Here is a 16,095-nt window from a genome sequence, read left to right as displayed (position 1 = left end):
CTTAATTAATTAATCCTTATTCATTTCAATCCATTTAGGTGCTACATTTGGTACAGGAATCACGGCAATTAAGCTCACGGCCCTTGGCCGACCGCAATTATTGGTGAGTTTATAAGAACTAACTTTGAAAAAATTATCTTCTAATAGTTTCTAATCCGAAATTATCCTCTCAGTTACAAGTGTCTGAGGTGATTATGCGCACTCGCCAATACATGGAAGATCTTGTTGGCGGACAAGGTAATGTTCTGACTCATCACAAGACGATCAAAGATCTGGAAAAGTACTACTCCAGTTTTGGCGACAGTAAAAATGTACAAGATTTCTTGAAGAATGTTACCTCGGACAAGGAAGGGTATGTTTAATATGCCTGCATATATTTGATGAAACAACTTAAGGCGACCAACCACTTTTTTGCTGTCAAGCACTGAATTGCTTGATTTTCTCGAAATGTTTAATCAATTAATCACTCACAGCCGCAGCTTTAGTATCCACATTAATAAAAGTTCAATAAAATACTGAATTTTTCTGTAGTACTGTTTGAGTTCATCCCTATAGTGCTGGATCATTGTACACCCTCGCTAGGCCATTCATATTCCTTCAAAGGAAGAGTGGGCGGGGTGTAACATTTGGAAACAGGACATGGCAAATATGTTTACAGATTGCTCGAATTTAGACGGAAGAGTTGGTGGGGGAGTACACTGCGAGGAGCTCCCCATCAAGCTCAAATTTAGGTTTCCTGTAGTGTTTTCCAAGCAGAAGTAGCCGCAATTAAGGAAGCAGTGGATTGGGTGCTCGCTTCTGTAATTACAGCCAAGCGGCAATTAGGGCCTTGGGCTCGCTGTTTGTGCGTTCGAAATTAGTCGGGGAATACCTGGCTTCCCTCTCGATTGCATCGGAATACTTCGATATGGCCTTAATAATTAATTGGGTTCCCGGTCACAGCAGCATGGAGGGAAACTGCTGGGCCGATAAGTGGGCCAGACAGGGGACCCTTCAGATAGTTTCATCGCAATATGACAGGATTGGAGTTCCCTTAAGAATCTGTGGTCTGCTAATGGAAAGATGGGCCTCGCATCAACTCAGCGAGCACTTGGCTAGTGCGCAAACCTGCGAAGTCGCGGTATCCCTCTGGCCGCGGGTAGATCGGGGCCGCTCGAGAGAACTTCTAAGTTTAACAAAGCCACAGCTATCGAATTTGGTAGGTATCCTCACCAGGCACTGTCCATTAGGTATCCACGCGGTGAGGCTTTGCATTGCTTCATGCCCTTTCTGCATAAGCTGTCTGAAGGACGAGATGGAATCATCTCAGCACCTTCTTCTCAGCAGCCCTGCTCTCGTCTCACTTTTTCAGTACACCAGCGGATATTGCGGGTTTTAATATCACACATCTGGTGAAATTCATCAGCAGTTTGAAGCGGTTAACGCAAATCGCCACTCGTTGGTCGTCGTCCTCAAATCCTCTAAACCAAGCCCTGGATTCTGTCTGGTTCCTCCCCCTCTCCTTGTTCCCCTCCCCTCCTCCTGTATGGTATCACAACGGACAAGTTTTAAATTTTTGTCTAAATGCGCTTCTCGCAAGAGTAACCATTTAACCTAACCTAACCTGTACTACATCAGAATTTAAAGCACAATCTCTTAAAGTCATATAAATTGTTTTGTTAAAAGTCTATGTAGATATATATATATATATATTCAAGTAAATTTTTTTTATATAAAATCGCATTTTGCTTTTTAGTATTCTACACTTATTCCCCTGGTCGGGTATTGTGGATGAAGATTCTCAATTAAGTGATACTTTCCGAGTGCCGGACCCACAAACTGGACAAATGCGTCGATTGATCTCACAAATTCCGCCCAAGGAAGAGGAAATGTTCAGGAATATGATTCGCCGTGTCAATACAATTGTTAAGGTAATTTTCCTCTAAATTGATTTAAAAAAATAATATAATGTTTTTGAGTTAATATTTAACACCTCTTTATGCACTTTTAGGCTGCAGCTGAGCTGGATGTCCGTATAATGATTGACGCTGAACAGACTTACTTCCAACCTGCCATTTCGCGCATTACTCTAGAAATGATGCGGAAGTACAATAAAGAAAAGGCGATCGTATTCAATACTTACCAATGTTACTTGCGCGAAACGTTCGGAGAGGTATAATTTATTCAGACCTTTCCACAATATTAGCCTCTCAGCAATTTAATAAATGTTGCTCAATTTTTTAACTCTTGCAGGTGGTCACTGATCTCGAACAAGCAAAACGTCAGAATTTTTATTTTGGTGCTAAATTGGTGCGCGGTGCTTATATGGAGCAAGAGCGAGAACGCGCTGCTAGTATGAATTACCCAGATCCGATATGTCCCAATTATGAGGCGACCACTGATATGTATCACAAAACATTAACTGAATGCCTGAGGCGAATAAAGGTATGCGGCTGAATACAAATGTAAAAGCAAATGAAACTAAATTTTAAAATATGTTTAAAGTTACTGAAGGATAATGGAGAAGATGCCAAAAAGATTGGTATTATGGTCGCTTCGCACAACGAGGATACTGTACGTTTTGCCATCGAAAGAATGAAGGAAATCGGAATATCACCTGAGGATAAGGTTATCTGCTTTGGCCAGTTATTGGGAATGTGTGACTACATCACGTTCCCATTAGGTATGTATTCTTATATATGTATGAACAACACTTAGGTAAATTGAAGAGTTGAAGTGATTTTTTCTGCCATATTTGCGAATGGTGAAATCTAGTGAGAAATAGGGCGAAACCTTCCAAAGACTCATTATTCTGTTGCGGATGCGTCCCTCTGTGCGGTTGGCCAGAGAATTCACTCGCGTTGGGTTCTGTCGGAAAATAGACTTTCCTTACGAAGTTGTTTACTTTCATTAATTTATTTATTTAAGGTTCCAGACAAATTTCTATCGAGTTAGAATTCCTGGCTCATATAAAGAATTTAAAAGCAAACTTACTATGTAAAATAGTTTAACTTACTCAGACCAGTAAGGGTTTTGTGAATAAGTTGGAACCAACATATCAGAAAAAGAGAGCCTCAGTCCTATTGCTTCTTAAAGCATGAATCGTGTCCCAATTTCAGACTGTTTAGCAATTTCTCCTACTATACAATCAAACCTCCGTCTTTATATTTGTGAATTGGTCGTTGTGTGGCCTTAAACGGAAACTCCACACCAAGTTTAGACGTCATTGTGTTAATTATAAAGTTCTAGCTTTAGAGCTGCTGAGGATCGTCAAGATTTGGAGGCAGTGGAGACTTAATGAAGGCTCATGTCAGACGCAATAGCGCTAAAACCCCATAACGTCTGGAACGCTTATTTTAGAGTTATAATTTAAGTACTTGCAGAATCATTGGGAGTATCAGAAATAGCGATTTCCAAGCATCTGAAAGCATTGAAATTCAGGTAAATGCAAGGAAACTAGTAAAATGTGGTCATGCCAGAAATGCTTCTTGAACGCCAAAATAAAATTAACTTCTGCATCTAGTACTAACTGTGAAATTGAAACGCATCCTTATGGTAACACTATAAGAAAATGGTGGAAATCATATATCGAATGGTATTCGAAGTCGAATACACCACTATAACTGATTAATTGTTTCGTAAGCAATTAATTTATTTTAAGACATAATTTGTACAAAAACGACCAGAGTGTGCGTCTAGACACGAGTATGTAATTCTCTATAATGGCACCGAATCTTTCTTGGTGCCAAAAGATGAAAGGTTTCATGCAGTTACAGGTATCATAGAGATTTCATAGGGAAATACTTTGAAGAATCTACTCACTGATGTGTAATTAAAATAGTGCCACATTTTTGCAAAAAACATTCTGAAGCAAATTAATGAAAAATAGATTTCTTTAGATATTGAAGCAATTGGTTTTAATCCCAGCTTGGATATTTCCTTAACCACCCTGAGCTAAAAGTATTTACTAAGACAAACAATTTAAACAATTCTTGATAATTTTCGAGTAATGAAGGGTTGATGGAGTTCTTGGTCTATAAATTGTTTACGATTTAGTGGTGAGCACTTGTTGTTATTGTTGTAGCAGTTAAGTCACCGGTTGTCGTCGTCTATCTCATCCAGCGTTAGGCCCATGAAACAGGCTCTTTCGTAAGAGTGCAACCAGAGGAAAAGGGGTGTTAGATCAGTGGCGACTATTTGTCCTTAAAATTGTCATAATCTCAACTCTTAGATTATTATTTAAAATGAATAACTTGTTAAAAAATGTGTAATGTATATTTTTTTTTCCTGACTATTTGTATTTCAGGTCAAGCTGGGTATTCCGCTTACAAGTATATCCCTTACGGACCAGTGAATGAAGTTTTGCCATATTTGTCGCGGCGAGCACAGGAGAACAAAGGAGTCCTAAAGAAAATCCAAAAGGAGAAACGTTTACTACTTTCCGAAATCCGTCGTAGATTTTTTACTGGTAAAATGTTCTACAAACCTAATGGAAAATATGTGCCCATATAAACTAGCGTCATTTAAAGAAGTCCATTACACAAAAACAAAAACAAATTACAAACATATTACATACATATGTATAGATACAACGGAGTATGGTGATTTCCAATACGAAATTAGTATACCTGGGAATCACTAAACGTCGAACACAAATGCAAAATATCATGGCTGAAACAAAAATGAGGAATAATACAAGAAAAAAAATCAAGAACGTGTTAAATTTTATTTATACAAATAAATCTCGAATTAAAACACAATTAAAATGATATTACGATATAAATATTTATATTAATAATAAATGTGAAACTACTGATATACAAAGAAAAAACACTTTTGAGACTTACCTAAAACTTGAATGGAATTTTCGACAGTAAAAACATGCAAATTTGAACATTTATAACAAAATAATATACAAAACTGTAAATGTGTATGTGTGATTGAGGTAAATGGGTGCCGTGATGAAATCGTCATTTCCTGCATGCATCTACAGATTTGCTTACCCCAGCAAACAAAATGTACGAGTATGTTGGCTGTAATTTACGCTCACTCGCAACGCTTCGTTATTCCTGCGAACAAACATACATACAGGTGCATAAGTACCTATAATACATACACGCATGCACAGTATATGTAAATTTCCATGTGTATGTAGCTGCTCGAAAATTCAAAAAACCAAACATCTCGTCACTATTTTTATTTAACTAAGTTGATTTATCTAGTTTGAGTATTTACTTATATAAGACATGTTTTGTGGTTTTGCCCTTGACCTACATACATACATATACCGTATTATAATTAAGAAAATATGCTAACGTATGCAATGTACCTCTTAGCGCTTTAAGAAAATGCTCGTATTAGTTTTATTATTTTTAATGTTCACAGCACGTTAAATCTAAGAATCTCCTCTCCGAATGTGTGTATGTAATTGTTTTATTGTATGTGAAATGATTTCTGCTGCATACATTCATACGAAAATGCCTCAAATTTTACTTTTACGAATATCTATTATAGTTAAATCAAATGTAACGTATCTTTACCACCTCTTTAATGTAAATGCACTTATTTACAATTTAAATTGCTATTTACTGGGGAAAAAATGTTTAACAAATGCACTGAATGACATCAAAACAGATGTGAAGTGTTGGCGAAAGCTGAATACCGACTTCTCCAATTTGTTTTAGATTAATGAATGTAAGAAAGAGCATAATTTCATGTTAAAATTGTATGGTAATTTATTGTTCATATTTTCGTTTAGCACTAAATGATTATATGCGAGTATTATAATGAAAAAATAAAATTAAATAATTAACGAAAAAATGCTTCATGCAGAAACTTTATGCGCTCCACGAGCTTCAGTTTTATTATTTTCCAATATGATACAAATAATTATTTATTTTATATCAACTGGTCAAATAAACCGTCGTTGTAGTTTGCATTAACGATCAAAATGAATGAATGTTGACTTTTTAATAAATGACAATAATAATATGTTAAAGTGGACTAAGAATCGATGAAAACACATTTATAAGCATAAATATTGTGAGAAAAAATGCTAAAATATAATAACTAACGAATTTTCGAAGCAGCCGAATCGAAATTTAATTGGAATTACGATACCTATTACGAAGCTTAATGGCATATACCCTGATATATTTATCCAAAGAAATTAATTGTTGATTGCAAAATCATTAAAACTACTACCTACATACATACTATATATAGTAATTGTATAGAGAACATTTTTTAGTATTAGTTGGCTTTTATTAGGGTTTCTAAAAATATGTGCATATTGAAAATATAAATTGACAACAACACACAAGTCTTGCACAGAAAGATGCTAAGCAAAAGGTTGCTCGAGAACTTGAGACTTGAGGCTAAAATCTGAAGGGCTGAAATAATTCTGTAATTCTAGTGTCCGCTTTACTCATGCCAGATAAGGGAATTCAAAACTGTTAGCAAGTTAAGCGTTAAATGGAGAACTGTTCGTATACATGTGTATTTATTAAATTCCATTATACAAGAAAAATTTCTTTATTTCAGTGTTGAATAAAATAAAATATAATGCAAAATTGAGTGCGTTTTCATTCTAGACACTTAACTTTATAATATTTATATACTACTGTGGGCAAAAAGTAAGGTGAATTTATTTGTCAAACTTAGCGGAATTAAAATTTTGCTCTAGTTATTTTTTTCATGAGTTGGCAGCACTGTTAATAACATCTGGGCCAACTTTCATGTGAATGTCATTATCAGTAATATATTTACGCTTGTGTTTACCAAACGACCAAGAGTGCATTTTTCGATTTTTACAATGTCTGATTTGATTGAGCAGAGAAGTGCCATCAAATTTTGTTTGCGGAATGAAATTCCGGCTGCGGAAACGTTTAGCAAGTTGCAGAAGGCATTTGGTTATTCGACCATGTCGCAGAAAAATGTTTATAAGTGGTACAAAGACTTCAAAGAGGGTCGAGAACGTGTTGATGACTTGGAGCGCTCCGGACGACCATCGACGTCAACAGATGACCAAAACGTCAATAAAGTGAAGGAGTTAGTGCTCAAAAATCGTCGGTGGACTGTTAAAAACCTTACTGATATGATCGGAATATCAGAAGGATCTGTGAAAACCATTTTGAAAGACCATTTGGGCCTACGAAAAGTCAAATCTCGTTTGGTACCGAAAACTCTCCATTTCTTGGAAAAAAGTCGACGCGATGATGTGTGTGAAACAATGCTTTCAGACTATCAGGACAACCTCAAATGCATCATTACGGGAGATGAGACTTGGATTTATGCTTACGACCCTGAAACAACCGACCAATCAAGCGAATATCGTGCTAAAGGCGAGGCCAGACCGAAAAGAGCACATCAAAGTCGTTCAAAAGTAAAGCTCATGATGACAGTTTTTTTCGATTTTCGTGGTGTGGTGCACTAAGAATTCCTTCCACTTCCTTATGCGTCGTTTACGTGAAGCGATTCGTCTAAAAAAAACCGGAATTATGGGCCAACAACTCTTGGTTTTTGCATCTCACACTCCACTCGTTCTTCGAGACCATTTCGCCAAAAATTCCACGCATATCGTTCCGCAACCACCGTATTCGCCTGATTTGGCTCCGTGTGACTTTTGGCTATTCCCAAAACTCAAGAGACCACTCCGGGAAACGCGTTTCGAGTCGATTGAGGAGATAAAAGCTGAATCGAAGAAGGTGCTGATGGCTATACCGGAAATGGTATATTTGGCATGTTTCGGGGATTGGAAAAATCGTTGGCATAAGTGTATTTCATCGGGAGGGGATTATTTTGAAGGGGATGAAATTGATTTACAAGAACAAATAAAGATTTTTCATTTCACAACCAAATTCACCTTACTTTTTGCCCACCGTAGTATATATCAATACTTCCAGTATAAAGGTGAACGCCTGTACATTGTCCACTACGAAACGACAACACCAAATGACGTAAAAATTTGTGTACTTTCATATTTTCACCCAATGAAGGTTATAGGCATGTTTTTATGATGGAACTACCTTCCCACCCAGGCCGCGCCACCACTCTCATTCGTCACTAATAATCGAATATTTGCTTAAATTTAATCTAAAAAATCTTAGTTTTTCCTATTTCCCACTATTTATAGCACTCTCTAGACTTCATAATCCGCAAAAGCTGTTCAACAATGACCCAAATGCAAAGTTCAAAAACGGTTTGAGATAAAAAATTAATAAAAATAGTTTTGCTTGATATTTTTCTGATTGGTTGTTCTGATTTTATTCAACGAGGCATAGCAACGGATGCCGGGTATTGTAATATTATGGTTATTAATAAAAAATTATTTTCTATGACTTACTTTGTAAACTGCACTATTCTCGTTAATTCTTCCATTTCGTGTAATAAAAAGGCCTTTTTCTTGCGATCAAGCGCATTCCGAAAATAAAATTAAGTTTAGCAGAAGATCAATTTTTCGGTCTTATTCAATAGACGCTTACACTCTTTTTGTAGTGTTTGGCAGAGCTACTCCTCCTATTTGTGATTTGTGTCTCGATGTTTTCTACAAATATGGGGACCTACTGTTTTATGCCGCCTGCAAAGTATAAATAGTTTTTTTTCTCTCTTATCGTTAGTGTTTCATAACCATAGGCTCTACCGATTAGTAGTAACGAGCTTTGCAATAGTAAATCGATCGAATTTGGAATGTACACCGCAGGCCTCATCGATTAGCCAAGCGTTAGAAAAATTGATTTGAGGTTTGCACTTCGACCTCATGATCTTTTGAGCCTCAAAGTTTAGCAAGGGGCGAATGATGGCGCTAGAAAAGTGCAGCCAAAAATTACTATTAAATTTTATGAAAACTTTTTCTGCGGCGAATTCAAGTTGCGAAAACCACCAGATAGCATCACGCGAATGGCACTGGAGTGGAACCCGCAAGGGAGCAGAGGTCGCGGCCGACCAAAAAACACTTGGAGAAGGTCGATGCTGCGCCAACTAGTAGATGCCGACATCTCATGGGACGGTGCAAAAACAACAGCACAGAACCGTGTACAATGGAAAAGTCTTGTCGAGGCCCTATGCTCCCGAGACGAGTGAACAAGGAAAAAAAAATGTAGGGGGTCTTAACAATCCACCTACAACTGAAATATTGGGAATTTTTTGTTTTATTAAATTTGTAAACTCCTTTTTCTGTGCGGCGAATTGAATTCAACGCCAAAGTCATGAAAAAACTGTTTAGCGCTTTTTTTTACTTAGAAATGTACTATGCTTTAAATACCATTTATTTTCAGTTAACGATTCTAAAGAATAACCTTACTCGTTGGTGGTGGATCTTGCTCTTTGACTTTGTTGTTGCTCCCACATGCAAAGTGTTTTACTTTCACACGTTAAGTGACAGAGGCCAGGGATAGCGACCAGAGAAGTAGCGAATCAAAGGCGCCTTGCATTAGCACTGGGATTTATTCACCAATTTTTTACTTCTCACATTTTTATAATTTTTTTATGAAAATGTACTTCATACTCCTACAAAAACCATATGACTCCAAGTTTCAAGCTTTGTGCAAATTAAAAAAAAAAACAAATCTACAAATTTTCACTTTTTAATAAAACTTAAAAAAAAAAAAAATTAGGTATGCAGTTTTGTAGCCTATTGAATTTTGTGTAACAAAGACCAAGTCTTAATTGACTGAGAATTCGCGTTGATTTTCGAGATATTTTTTTTTTTTTGCAGACAGTGTTGGGTATTTTCTTCTATAAAAATAATACTAATTAGAATTTTATGGAAATTAAAAAAAAAAATCTCCGCCCTTATATAGAATATGAGAAAAGGTTGTATGAAATTATTAAAATGTCTTACTCTTGATCAGAGGTGTTAACTGCATCCAATGAATAGAACATTTGACTAAAGGATGCAAAATTGAAGTCAATAGTCTTTGTACGAGATTAAGTCGCAACTTTTAAAATGCACCGTCCACGCTAGTCTTTGCTGTCATTAAAAAGGACCTTTCAAACGACGAGCCTAGATGTTGTTTCAAATAGATGAAATTAAATGATGATTCTTTCGGGTTTCACTATTTTTATTCAAAATACGACTCTCAAGAATTATATTTGAAAAATTACATCAAATTACAATCAATTACATTAAATGGTACCATGAGCTCGTCTACAGGTAAAATCCGCCAAACAGTCGATTCATGAATGCCTAATTGTTGAGAACATCGAATTATCGATGTCGAAGATTGTTCAGCAACACTTTACGCTACAGCACCAAATTCTCAACAGAGCGTTCAGTTTTTCGTCTGCCAGTCCTTCTTATATTTCCGATAAAACCAGTTTCGGGGAATTTTTTCACCAAACTTTGAATTGTCAACTCAATGGGACGATTACTTCCACAAAAAACATCAGGAGTTTTGCGATATGTTTTTATGTTTCAATGATTTTGGTTGAAATGGTTAAAACTGTTCATCTGTCTACTTGACAAATTTCAAAGGTGGCATAAAAAAGGTAAAGTCTAGGCTTATTCCATACTGACAAATTGGAGTCACTTTTGAAATACCTTTTATATTATCTGTATTATTTGAAACGCCCTACATACATATATATGTATACATCCATTATACCGTTTATTCTTTGTTATAAATCACAGATTTTCGGCGTCATTTATTGTAGTTAGTTCAAACAAAACTATTCGTATTTCTTACACTTTTTGTAGATTTCTTTGAAGAATTTGAATAATTTTTATCACAAAAACTAACAGCTCAATGCAGTCGAAGGCAATGAAAACTATTGCAATTTTTTTTAGTCTTAGTCAGGGTTTCAGTAAAAATTTACTATATACATCAACACCTCTGCAATTGGCAGCCTCGAAACAACTTATAGATCGGGTTATAATTTTGTGTAGGTGATTGGAAAAACAGCCGTTTTTTGTTTGCTCTATTCAGTTATGAGTTACAGGTTGTTGTTAAGTCAACAAACAGAAAATTCGGTACCTGTGGTACTCTTACCATCAGCAGCTAATTAAATGCAATTTTTGTTTCGCCGGCTCCATTGCCGAACTTTTGATGTTCAAGAAATCAAAGCCCAAGAGCTAAAAATCGACCATAAAACAATTTTAAATCATTTGCGCAAAATCAAAAATAGAAATAATGGATATCTTTTTCCCCAAACTAATATGGTCAAGCATTTAATCTTGTGGAATTTAACTTCTATGGATTAAATATTAACGCAGTTGAAATAGTAGTGACAACTTAGCCAATTCATTGACTAAAATGTATGATTTAACTAACACCCACACCTCTTTACATTCATATCCAATCACAAGCGAGGAAGGCTATCCCAAGAAAAACCAAAGCTTCCATTGGCTCAAGCGTTCAGCACAATCGCAAAAAGTTAGGTTGAACTAACCACTGAGATCTCAATGCCATGAGGCATGATGCTACCGATGCTCAGTTTTATCAAACGCTTCAAGACTGAACTGGGCAATAAAAAAGATTTGGAAAGCGTTATTTAAAAAAGAATCAGCTCTCATCAGCAGCGCTCATTCTCACATTCTGTAGAAGGTGGAAAATACCACAAATTCGAAGGGTGCGAATACCACCCTTTGAGAAAAGAAAACGAAATTTATACAGGTACAACTCGTGCTCAGGGCAAAATAAATGCGACATTATTGTGAGAAAAGAAAGCACCATTAATTGTCAGACCTGCTACTTACTCTTTCTTCCTTAAGAACCTCTTACTTACTCTTTCTTTCTGGAAGAACACAAAATAAACAAAAAATTCACGCCAATATCTATTAACGGCATAATAAGAGTTTGTAGAATAAATTGGTCACGCATACATTTGCACATAAGAGTTTGTTTATTTTCTACACTGACGTCACTCAATCGACAAATTCGCCAAACACAAAGTAGCACTTTTTGGTTGGCGCTATCTCTCTATTCTCTATATCGTTATTAACAGTATCTCCTTAGATGAAAGTGTATCTTTCATTTTTTGAGTTACGACGCTCATCCAACCAATGAGCAGTGGCGGCGCTAGGCGTCGGCGACGTCGGCCACCGCCGACGGCCTCGCGTCTGAGGGGGCCTCGCAGATAAGAGTTACCTATTTATTTTCGTTTCGCCAATCATCCTGGCTTTGCCTTTATGAGCGTTTTCACACACACTGCCCGACACGATATCTTTATTGGGTGAAAATATTTGTAAGTAATGTGTATGGCATTTATCATTTATTTATTGATTGAATTCATGGGTGCAGCTAAACCTATGAATGCAATAAATAAATCAGTTATACGTGCAAAAGATCTTAGTTTAGCATATATACAAACATAATGTGTGTGTGTCCTCTTCATTATGAGCGTCCAATGCCAATATCGAGCGCTCGATTTCGCGCACGCCGCACGAGACTCTGGACGGGGAGTCCCCGTGTTGTTTAGTTTATTTATCTATATTTCATTTGTCTGTGAGAGTAGTTTTCTTCATACGGCAACTGGCAGACTCGCAAGCGCAAAGTTTCTTTTTATTGTATTGTAAAGTCATCACCCCGACGTTCTAGTGGATAAAAGTTTTACGTTATTTGTTATTAATTTCATACCTTATGTTAAGGTAAGTCAACATCAACTTTTTAACGACTTTAACGATAGTATCTTACAACCCAAGGCCAGAAAGTTGGATTTCCTGGCGGGTGTGAGATGGTGGCCGAGAAGAAGCCGAGCCGGCCACGAAAGTCTTGTAATCCGCTAGAGCGCGCTGCAGCTCGAGCAGGCCTCAAAAGTCGCTCTTCCTGGAGTCAAATGCGGCCAGACACACCGTACTTTCGGCAGAGTGATCAAGAAAAATTATTTCGTCAAAATCAATAGTTACCTATACCTTTTATAAGTCGTAAATACTCGTAATATTAGTAAAGAAATAGATTCATATTTATATTTACCTAGATAAGTAAAGTACCTACCTCCTTATTTTTAAACTTGCGCTAGTGTTTTTTCTCGAAATAATAGAAATATTTCGCCTCCCGACCAATGCCTTCAAGTATATTTTGTATGCGTCAAAATTCGTAACAATTATTTTCACAGAGTTCTTTTTTCATACATACCTACATCTCTTGCGGTGTTCCTACAATAAGTACAAAATCATATGAATGAATAGGTACCTACAACGAATTATTTCACTTCTCCATAGAAAGACCTTGCTTATAATAAGTTTCTTCTGCATTACGTATTCCAAAAAATAAGTAGGTTGGTGCTACTTACCTTTGCCTTCTTAATAGTGACTATAAAATAAAAATATTCGATCTGTGGCATGTACGTACATACATATGCAGGGTGGACATGGATAAAGTGCAAATACCATTGAGACCATAGGCCCGCGACTGATCAAGGTGGCGCTCTTAGGGGAGGCCAATATCCAGCAGTAGATGCCTACCGGTTGAGATGATGATGATACAAATTGGCAGCTGACTCGTAAATTTTGTATAGTCGTTTTCTTTTCATTTCCGACAAAAAGTTTGACAAAAAATGTTCCGGGTATGTATCGTAATCCATGGTTTTCGAATTTTCACTTTATCCAGGACCTCCCTGTGTAATAATCATCAACCAACTCTTATAATCTGTATCCTGTAACATTGCGTTCTTACCAAACTGAACTAAAAAATATTTAAGGTTATCATGTCTGGAGGACCCTCTAGAGACAGAGATGTAGGGAGAAAATGGAAATCCGGTGCGTCAAAAAGAAAAAGAAAGGCTCAAACGGTTGTATCCAACCAAGCTCTGAGTTCCAGTATGATGATATTTCTTAAAAAGCCCTCTTCAGGTGCCACTGCTTCAGAGTCACGTGATGAATCTTTATTTTCTGAACCAGAATCAGCTACATAGTTCAATGAAACCTTTAGTCAAATTTCTGATACAACTTTACCTTCAACATCGAGTGAATCTGCTGTGACCCAAATTTCTGTGTGAGTCAGAAAATCAAGAGCAAGAAGTTCATTTAAGCGAACCATTAATAGACCTAGATCCGGGGAAGTGGGTATTGCCACTAAATGATGCGCAGCGCCATCTCTTAATTTAAAAGGGTCCCGATCAAGACCTAGAGAAATCTGATGAAAATTACCCAAAAGACCAAAGTAAAAGACATTTTTCTAAATTTCATTATACTAGAAAATTGAGTAACGGCGAAACGCAACATCGCAGATGGTTAACTTACTCCATGTCTCAAGATAAAGTTTATTGCTTACCATGTAGACTTTTTTCACATTTGCAGACACAGATAGTAAAAGAAGGTGTTGTGATTGGAAGGATCTGAGTCGGATACTGCAAAGACATGAACAAAGTCAAGGACACATGGAGTGAAGAATCAAACACGGTAAAACAATAGATAAGGATGGCGAGAGATTGATTAGGGAATCCCAAAAGCATTGGTATAATTTGTTTGAAAGATTGATAGATATAATAAACTACTTGGCCTAACACAATTTGGCATTTAGAGTTCATCGAGAATCCTTGAAATTGAACAATAGTAAAATTTGTGGCAATTTTCTAGACTTAGTTAAGTTGTTATCTAAATATGATCCGACATTACGGGAGCATATGCAACGTATTAATAAAAAAACAACTTAATCAACATTATCTGAGCCACGATATCCAAAACGAGTTAATTACTTTAATGTCTAAATAAGTTATTAACGAAAATATATACACAGGGTTAAACAAGCAAAATACTATGCCATCTTGCTCGATTGTACCATGGACGTAAGGCGTGTTGAACAAATGTCAATAATATTAAGATTTTGCAATTTGTCAACTGGCGCTGTAGAAGAACATTTCATTGGAGAAACAACAGGAGAGTATTTAACAAAATCAATATTGCAAGAACTGGAAAGAAATGATCTAGATCTCCAAAACTGTCGAGAACAGGGATATGATAATGGCGCCAATATGTTCGGAATTAGAAAAGGTATCAGAACAAGAATACTCAATATAAATCCAAGAGCATTCTTCACACCATGCGGATGCCACAATTGGAATTTACTTTTGATAGATGCAGTTAACTCTTCAACGACAGCCAAAACATTTTTCGGCTTTATCAATAAAATCTATGTGCTGTTTTCAAAGTCAAGGAAGCGTTGGGCGATAGTAAAAAGTAAATTAAAATTGACTTTACAAACTCTGTCTGAAACGAGGTGGGAGAGTAGAATCGGAGCAGTAAAAGCAATATTTTTTCAATTTAATGATGTCATCGAATTTGTGAATGAACTGAAAAATAAAACTGATGATTCCGAAACTCTAAGCGACTGTGAAGCAGTCCTAAAGGAAATGTTAACTTTTGATTTTATTGTTGCATTACACGTGTGGTATGAGGTTTTGCTACGTGTAAATAATATAAGTAAACTATGGCAATCGGTTCAAGTCAACTTGCAAGTCGCTATTGATACTTTACGTTCATTTTGTAGCTAGATTCAAGAATTTGAATCAGGATTTGAAAAAAGCGTAACAGAAGCTAGATTATTTGTGGAGAAAAGTACTTATGAAATTCAGTCTCAATTTAAGGAAAAAAGAATAGCCAGGAAAAAACGAATGCTTAGTTACGAACATACTGATGAACCAGTTAAATCTCCTGAAATACAGTTCAGAGTTATTTATTTTAACACAATGGTATAATATGCTATAATAGTCTATACCGAATGTCGATTTACAGCGCTCAATGAATATTTTGAACAATTTGGTTTTATTTATGATATCAATTATTTGAAATCTATGCCAAAAGAGGATCTTCTCAAACATTTGACTGATTTAGGTGCAACACTTCGGGAAGACGAAAACAGTGATATACAGCCTTTTGAACTATATGAAGAGCTTCTGCTTTTAAAAACTAATTCACTAGACTCTATCAACGACGCGAAACAACTCATCCAATACATTTTAGAAAATAATTTAGAAGAAATATATCCAAATGCTTATATTACAATTAGAATCTTGCTCACAGTTCCGGTCTGCACAGCTTCCGCTGAGAGAAGTTTCTCAAAGTTGAAATTGATAAAAACCTATTTGAGAAGCACAATGAGCCAAGACAGACTATCCGCGTTATCAGTTCTGTCAATCGCAGCTGAAATAGCGGCTAAAAGCCGAAAAGTTCGACTATTT

General features: G+C 36.3%; 1 protein-coding gene across 3 annotated transcripts in view; it reads left to right on the top strand.

The window, feature by feature from the left end:
* LOC128858151 (proline dehydrogenase 1, mitochondrial) overlaps window positions 1–4,510 on the top strand; it is a 58,429-nt gene extending 53,919 nt beyond the window's left edge. For all 3 annotated transcript variants that reach the window (XM_054094163.1, XM_054094162.1, XM_054094165.1), the window contains 7 exons: window positions 39–103; window positions 174–352; window positions 1,736–1,910; window positions 1,991–2,152; window positions 2,233–2,424; window positions 2,485–2,662; window positions 4,286–4,510. In XM_054094163.1, coding sequence (XP_053950138.1) covers window positions 39–103; window positions 174–352; window positions 1,736–1,910; window positions 1,991–2,152; window positions 2,233–2,424; window positions 2,485–2,662; window positions 4,286–4,491 — 1,157 coding nt within the window. In that variant the 3' untranslated portion in view covers window positions 4,492–4,510. The remainder of the gene's footprint in view (window positions 1–38; window positions 104–173; window positions 353–1,735; window positions 1,911–1,990; window positions 2,153–2,232; window positions 2,425–2,484; window positions 2,663–4,285) is intronic.
* Window positions 4,511–16,095: the final 11,585 nt, after the last annotated feature.

Source organism: Anastrepha ludens, chromosome 3 (assembly GCF_028408465.1).
Source record: "Anastrepha ludens isolate Willacy chromosome 3, idAnaLude1.1, whole genome shotgun sequence".
Lineage (NCBI taxonomy): Eukaryota > Metazoa > Arthropoda > Insecta > Diptera > Tephritidae > Anastrepha > Anastrepha ludens.
Note: the sequence above shows the minus strand (reverse complement) of the source record. Positions and strands in the feature narration are given on the sequence as shown.